We start from the raw sequence: 7484 nt of genomic DNA, 5'->3' as shown, positions 1-7484 counted from the left end.
ACATTTAAAAAATTTTTTAATTATGTATATATGTATAGATTTGTATGTGTGAATGTGTACATGAATGGAAGAGTTCAGAAGGCACCTTTGGATCCTCTGGAGCTAGAGATAGAAGTGACCTTCTGATATGGGTGCTGAGAATTGATACTGGGTCTTCTGTAAGAGCAGATGGTGATGTTAACCCCTGAGCCTTCTCTTTAGCCTCCTGTTTTACTGACTTACTCTTTTCCTGTGAACTCTTCCCTCCACCATTGTGGTTTCCTGAGGATTGGACTCAGGTTGTCACACTTGGCTACAGGTACATTGGGTATGTTTGTGTTTTACTTGTGTGTGTATTTACTTACTGTGTGCGCCTGCATATATGTCCTTCTAACATGTGTACAAGGACAAAAGAGGACATGGATCCCCTGGAACTGGAGTTACATATGGTTGTGAGTCACCATGTAGATGCTGGCAATCTAACCCATGCATGTCCTCTTGGAAGAATAACCAGTTCTTTTAACTTCTGGGTCCATCTTAGCCCTTAAGTATTGGATTCAGTTTTTCTTGTTTGGCTTTTAATTTGAGGCAGATCTCTCTGTTATAGTACTGGCTGCTTGAAATATAGTACTTAGAGCTTGAAATGTAGACTACCCTGTCCCTCTTTCCATTCTTTCTTTCTTTCTTTTATTTTTATTTTTATTTATTTTTGTCTTTTAGAGACAGGGTTTCTCTGTGTGGCCCTGGCTGTCCTGGAACTCACTCTGTAGACCAGGCTGCCCTCAAACTCAGAGATCCACCTGCCTCTGCCTCCCAAGTGCTGGGATTAAAGGCGTGCGCCACCACTGCTTGGCTCCATTAATTTCTTAAAGGAAGTGATCTGGTAAATAAGGCAGTGTCTTGAGGTGCCTTTGTCTTGTCTCTCTACAGCTGAGACCCTTCCATGGCCTGAGGAGATGAAGAAGTTGATGTGGCTATTTGGTTGTCCATTGTTACAGGATGATGTTGCTCAGGAGTCCTGGCTTGTTCCTGGCTCCAAAGATTTGTTGCTGGAGGTGGGACCCAGGTATGTGTCGGGTGTCTTCCTGGGCAGCTTGTTCCCACATTCCCAGGCATACCTCCCTTTCACACTCACTACCTGCCCTTCACCTCCATTCTTCTCCCTTTTAGTCTTTGGCAGTTTTCCTTTGTTCCATCTTTCTCTCTGCCTAGGAAGTCATACAAATATTTTCCCTGTGTGGGCAAATGTCCTGAAAACTGAACTAGCTACCAAGTCTATTCTAGGAACAACAGCTTATACTCTGAAAACTTGAATCTGCACTAGTTTCTTTCCATTCCTGTTTCTTAAGGATTGACCTTAGGACTTAATGTATCCTGAGTAAGCACTGCCCCATTGAACAGCTTTTCTTTTGAAACATGTTGTTGCTAAATTTCCCATACTAGGTTTCTGTATGGGTCTGTGCGCCTGAGTATAGTGCCAATGGAGGCGAGAGGCATCAGATCCCCCTAGAGCTAGAGTTTCAGGCCAGTGAGCCTGACATGGGTACAAGGAACCAAATTTGGAGCCATCTCTCCAGCCTCTGATTAATTTTTGAAAGCCGGTATCCTTCGCACCCAGTCTGAGGCAAGAGGCCAGTGCTTTATTGAGTAGATAGCAATGGGCAAGATCCACCTTCAGAACTGATTCTTGCCAAGGCCCTCAGACCATAACCGCCTGACTCTTTCCTCAGGCTGAATTTCTCTACTCCAGCATCGACCAACATTGTTTCTGTATGCCAGGCTGCTGGGCTGAGAGCTGTAGATCGAGTAGAGACCACCCGGCGCTACTGGCTTTCGGTGAGGTGTGGGCATTGTGGTGGGGAGATCAAGAGGAGCAAGTGTGGGGCTGGTGAGATAGCTCAGTGGGGAAGAGCACCGACTGCTCTTCGGAAGGTCATGAGTTCAAATCCCAGCAACCACATGGTGGCTCACAACCACCCATAATGAGATCTGACGCCCTCTTCTGGTGCCTCTGAAGACAGCTACAGTGTACTTACATATAATAAATAAATAAATCTTAAAAAAAAAAAAAAAAAAAGAGGAGCAAGTGTGCCGGGTGGTGATGGCGCATGCCTTTAGTCCCAGCACTTGGGAGGCAGAGGCAGGTGGATTTCTGAGTTTGAGGACAGCCAGGGCTACTCAGAAAAAACCTTTCTCGAAAAACCAAAAAAAAAAAAAAAAGAAGAGGAGCGAGTGGGCCAGAGATTAGATTCTAAACTTCAGCAGAGTCATGGGAGAAGCAGGGGGAAAGCTCTTGGCTTTCGGCCTGTCCTGTATCCTTAAAGGATTGGGTAGTTTGCTGCTTAAAGGTACCTGGTGTAAGGGAGAATGGGCCACCCTAACTTCCCAGACTTATCTGTGCATGCTTTTAGTCTGAACAGAGATGCTCTATGGGTCTTGAGTATGCATAGCTCAGTGGTGGGAATTTACCTAGTATATACAAACCCTTGCCTTCATATCTGCACTAGAGTGGAAAAGTGGTGTCATGTGGTAGTAGTGAGGTGAATAACTTGGAGGTCCAGAGTGAGTCCTTTGTCTCTGTTTTTCAACCTTGTCTTTTGTTTTCATATATTTTCGCACCAGTTTGCCAATCACCCTACGGCTGAAATGGAAGCTATTGCCCTGGCTGCCTTGCACGACCGGATGACAGAGCAGCACTATCCTGACCCCATCCAGAGCTTCTCTCCTCAGAGCATTCCAGCCCCACTCAAGGGCTCCATCGACATACTGGCAGAGGGTCGGCCTGCCCTGGAGAAGGCCAACCAGGAGCTAGGTGAGCAGGAGTCTGTGGAGGAGAAGGGGATGGGCCGGAGGGCCTGACATAGTTCAGTGAGATTACTGAGACGTGGCCTATGGTGACCTAGAGCATGTTGTCAGCTCTTCTGGGGTTTGTTTCCTAGGTTTGGCTCTTGACTCCTGGGACCTCGATTTCTACACCAAGCGCTTTCAAGAGCTGCAGCGGAACCCCAGTACAGTGGAGGTCTTTGACTTGGCTCAGTCCAATAGGTGAGGAGGAATACCACTGTTTGCTGCCTTTGCCGTCAGAAGGGAATACAACAAATGCTCTCCCTGCATCTCCTGAGGGCCTGGCTTTCTTACCCTTCTAGGAGTCTACTGTTAAATCTTGCTTTTATTTATCTTACTTTGTTTCTGGACAAGCCACAGTGGCAGAATACACGATAACTTTCTATTTTAAGTATGAATTGGCTGTGATACTATTGGGAAGATACTGCACGGAGGTGACCATGTACTTCCCTGTCTTAGTTAGGGTTTCTATTCCTGCACAAACATCACGACCAAGAAGCAAGTTGGGGAGGAAAGGGTTTATTCAGCTTACACTTCCACATTGCTGTTCATCACCATAGGAGGTCAGGACTGGAACTCAAGCAGGTCAGGAAGCAGGAGCTGATGCAGAGGCCATGGAGGAATGTTACTTACTGGCTTGCTTCCCCAGGCTTGCTCAGCTTGCTCTCTTACAGAACCCAGGTTTGGCATCACCGACAATGCGCCCTGCCCCCCTTGATCACAAACCAAGAAAATGCCTTATAGCTGGATCTCATGGAGGCACTTCCCCAACTGAAGCTCCTTTCTCTGTGATAACTCCACCCTGTGTCAAGTTGACACACAAAACCAGCCAGTACACTTGACCCCTTGTCAACTTGACACACAAACACATCACTATTAAGCCTCAACCCTTACTTTCTTATTCATCCCCAAAATCTAAATGACTTTAAAAGTCCCAGAGTCTTGCCGGGAGGTGGTGGCGCACGCCTTTAATCCCAGCACTTGGGAGGCAGAGACAGGCGGATTTCTGAGTTCGAGGCCAGCCTGGTCTACAGAGTGAGCTCCAGGACAGCCAGGGCTATACAGAGAAACTCTGTCTCGAAAAACAACAAAACAAACAAACAAAAAAGTCCCACAGTCTTTATATATTAAAATTTCAATCCTTTTAAAATATCCATTATCTTTTAAAAATCAAAGTCTTTTAAAAATTCAAAGTCTCGGGCCGGGCAGTAGTAGCTCACGCCTTTAATCCCAGCACTTGGGAGGCAGAGACAGGCGGATTTCCGAGTTCAAAGCCAGCCTGGTCTACAGAGTGAGTTCCAGGACAGCCAGGGATATACAGAGAAACCCTGTCTCGAAAAACCAAAAAAAAAAAAAAATTCAAAGTCTCTTAACTGTGGGCTCCACTAGAATACTTTCTTCCTTCAAGAAGGAAAGATAACAGGGCACAGTCACAATCAAAAGCAAAAAATCAAACTCCAACGGTCCAATGCCTGGGATCCACTCACGATCTTCTGGGCTCCTACATGGGCTTGGGTCACTTCTCCAGCTCTGCCCTTTGTAGCACACCTTGTCTTCTAGTCTCCAGATGCCTGTACTCCACTGCTGCTGCTGTTCTTGGTCATTCATGGTACTGGCATCTCCAAAACACTGCCTTTCACCTCAGTGATGCTGGCCTCTTCTTAATCACCACTAATTACTTAGCTCCAGCTAACCAGCATCAGTAGTCCCAGTAATGCAAAGGTTTCGTTTTTAGTTCTGCTATCTTGTTAATCACAGCTGATACTTCAGCCCCAGCTAACCAAAACCACTGAATTTTCACAATCAAAATAACAATGGCACTGATAGAAGTCTTTAATCTTCCTTCTGAAATTTCATAAGCCAGGCCTCCATCTGCTGCACTGTTCTCAACATTATCTTCCCCAGCATTCCACAGAGCTCTTAACACAGAATGGATCTTCTAGCCCAATGTTCCAAAGTCCTTCCACAGTCCTCCCCAAAACATGGTCAGGAATGTCATGTCATGTCACAAGAATACCCAACTATGGTGGTACCTCCCTGTCTTAGTCAGGGTTTCTATTCCTGGACAAACATCACGGCCAGGAAGCAAGTTGAGGAGGAAAGGGTTTATTTAGCTTACACTTCCACATTACTGTTGATCACCAGAGGAAGTCAGGACTGGAACTCAAGCAGGTCAGGAAGCAGGAGCTGATACAGAGGCCATGGAGGGGTGTTCCTTACTGACTTGCTTCCCCAGGCTTCCTCAGCTTGCTTTCTTGACTTCCAGCCCAGGGATGGCACCACCCACAAGGGGCCCTCCCTCTTGATCACAAACTGAGAAAATGCCTCACAGCTGGATCTCATGGAAGCATTTCCCCAACTGTGAAAGTTCCTTTCTCTGTGATAACTCCAGCCTTTGTCAAGATGGTACACAAAACCAGCCGGTACACTCCCCCTCCCCGTGTCATTCCTGCAGTGAGCACAGCCGACATTGGTTCTTCAAGGGCCAGCTCCATGTGGATGGGAAGAAGCTAGCACGCTCCCTCTTTGACTCCATCATGAGCACTCAGGCATCCTCCAATCCTAACAACGTCCTCAAGTTCTGTGACAACAGCAGGTTGGCTGTGCCCTGGGCTGCGGGAGCTTGTGGAGGCGAGGGAGGCCTTGGACCCTGGTTGGATTGCCATGGATCCTGCGGGTTTGGCTTGGGGCGGGGTGGGAGGTGGGGGGAGAAGACAGGGTGTAGAGTGAATGTGTCCACAGTGCAATCCAGGGGAAGGAAGTCCAATTCCTGCGGCCTGAGGATTCTACACGACCAAGCTGCTTCCGGCAACAGCGGGGGCTTAGACACGTCGTCTTCACAGCAGAGACACATAACTTCCCCACAGGTGAGTTAGGTCCCAGGCCTCCGGGCTGAGCCTAAATTGTTCTTACTTCATGGAGGGTATTGGGAATGGTTTTATCTCTGTGTTTTACCTTGTTTGCTTTTTCTTTGCAGGAGTGGCCCCCTTCAGCGGTGCAACCACGGGCACAGGCGGCCGCATCAGAGATGTCCAGTGCACAGGCCGTGGGGCCCATGTGGTAGCTGGTACTGCTGGCTATTGCTTTGGAAACCTGCACATCCCAGGTTCTATATTTTTCTTCTCTACCCACCTTCCCTTCCAGGTTCTCTGTCCTGGCAGACACCAACACGTACAGCTCTTAGGTGGAAGGGTCATCTGGGTATCTTTTCTTGGGAAAGGGAGTGTCAGTAATCATCGTGCTGACTGTGAACATGAGCAGTATAATAGGGGAAGTTGCGCTTGCCAGACTGGATTTTCTTCTTCTTTTTTTCTTTCCTTTCTTTTTTAAAGTTTTTTTTTTTTTAAGAAAGTTTTTTTCTTTAAGGTTTTGTTTTTTGTTTGTTTTGTTTTGTTTTGTTTTTTTAAGATTTATTTTATTTTATTTTATGTGTATGAGTACACTGTAGCGGTACAGATGGCCGTGAGCTATCAGGTGTGTGGCTGCTGGGAATTGAACTCAGGACCTCTGCGGGGACCGCTCACTCCCTCCCCGCGCCAGCCCCGCTGGCTCTGGCCCCGCTCAATCTGGTGTAATTGGCTGTAGCTGTCTTCAGATGCACCAGAAGAGAGCATCAGATCTCATTATGGGTGGTTGTGAGCCACCATGTGGTTGCTGGGAATTGAACTCAGGACCTCTGGAAGAGCAGTCAGTGCTCTTAACCGCTGAGCCATCTCTCCAGCTGGATTTTCTTTAGAAACCTGCATTCACTTAGTAAGAAAACATGAACCTGGGGTATCTTATGATCAATGCTTGCCCACCAAATCCAGTTTCTTAGAAAATCCTAAGATACTTAGGGGCTGTACGTGACAAAACGTTTCCCAAGGAGATAAAACATACACATCTGTTCTTCCTACAACCGACCAAAACATGAATACCACCATAGACAAGCTTGGTGAACCAATGATTTTATTGGAGTTACTCATAAGGAGTATGGGTGAGGGGTTACTGACAGGAACAGAGATGGCTCAGAGACAGCTACATCGCCAAGGCCCACCCCAGCATGGGTGACATGAGTGACAAAAGCTAGGAAACTGAATCACACAGCACAGCCTGCAGGCATCTCAGCAGGCTGCATTGTCCCTTCCAAGTGGCTCTTCCAAGCAGCTCCTCTGGTTTCTGCTGCTTCCAGGCAGCTGGTCTGGCCTTAGATTCTTTAACTTGGCTCAAGCTAGTATTCAAGGGACTCTCCATATTTATTGCTTACTCTGTTGGGGAGGGGCCTAGTGAATCTAGGCAGTTTCAGGGACTTTCTAAAGCTACTTTCAGTTGTTTATCTTCCTACTTAAAAGCTATCTCTGCAGGATGGAAAAGGAGACTTAACACAGTGGGCTGGAGAGATGACTTAGTAATTAAATGTGCTAGTCTTGCAGGGACTTCAGTTTCCTTCCCAGCTCGCTTGTTGGTTGGTTTGTTCACAGGTCCCTGTGTGACTCTAACCTAGGTGGGGATCTAATACATCTGGTCTCTACAGGCACTCACACATATCCAAATCATTTTAGAAAATAAGCTGGGCAGTGGTGGCACACACCTTTAATCCCAGCACTTGGGAGGCAGAGGCAGATAGATTTCTGAGTTCGAGGCTAGCCTGGTCTACAGAGTGAATGCCAGGGCTACAGCCA

General features: G+C 47.1%; 1 protein-coding gene across 6 annotated transcripts in view; it reads left to right on the top strand.

Annotated features, from left to right (window-relative positions):
• Pfas (phosphoribosylformylglycinamidine synthase) overlaps positions 1-7484 on the top strand; it is a 56396-nt gene that overhangs the window by 36909 nt on the left and 12003 nt on the right. Inside the window, exons 4-11 of one of the 6 annotated variants that reach the window (XM_031354809.1) lie at positions 267-307; positions 978-1045; positions 1710-1815; positions 2602-2791; positions 2919-3024; positions 5279-5419; positions 5566-5690; positions 5801-5929. In XM_031354809.1, the coding sequence (XP_031210669.1) occupies positions 267-307; positions 978-1045; positions 1710-1815; positions 2602-2791; positions 2919-3024; positions 5279-5419; positions 5566-5690; positions 5801-5929 (906 nt within the window). Of the gene's footprint in view, positions 1-201; positions 308-803; positions 863-909; positions 1046-1709; positions 1816-2601; positions 2792-2918; positions 3025-5278; positions 5420-5565; positions 5691-5800; positions 5930-7484 lie in introns of those variants that run through there. The other 5 variants (XM_031354807.1, XM_031354812.1, XM_031354813.1 and 2 more) reach the window with 5 other exon arrangements.

Source organism: Mastomys coucha, unplaced genomic scaffold (genome assembly GCF_008632895.1).
Source record: "Mastomys coucha isolate ucsf_1 unplaced genomic scaffold, UCSF_Mcou_1 pScaffold5, whole genome shotgun sequence".
NCBI classification, from domain to species: domain Eukaryota; kingdom Metazoa; phylum Chordata; class Mammalia; order Rodentia; family Muridae; genus Mastomys; species Mastomys coucha.
The sequence above is the reverse complement of the archived record's forward strand: the minus strand, read 5'-3'. Positions and strand labels throughout refer to the sequence as shown.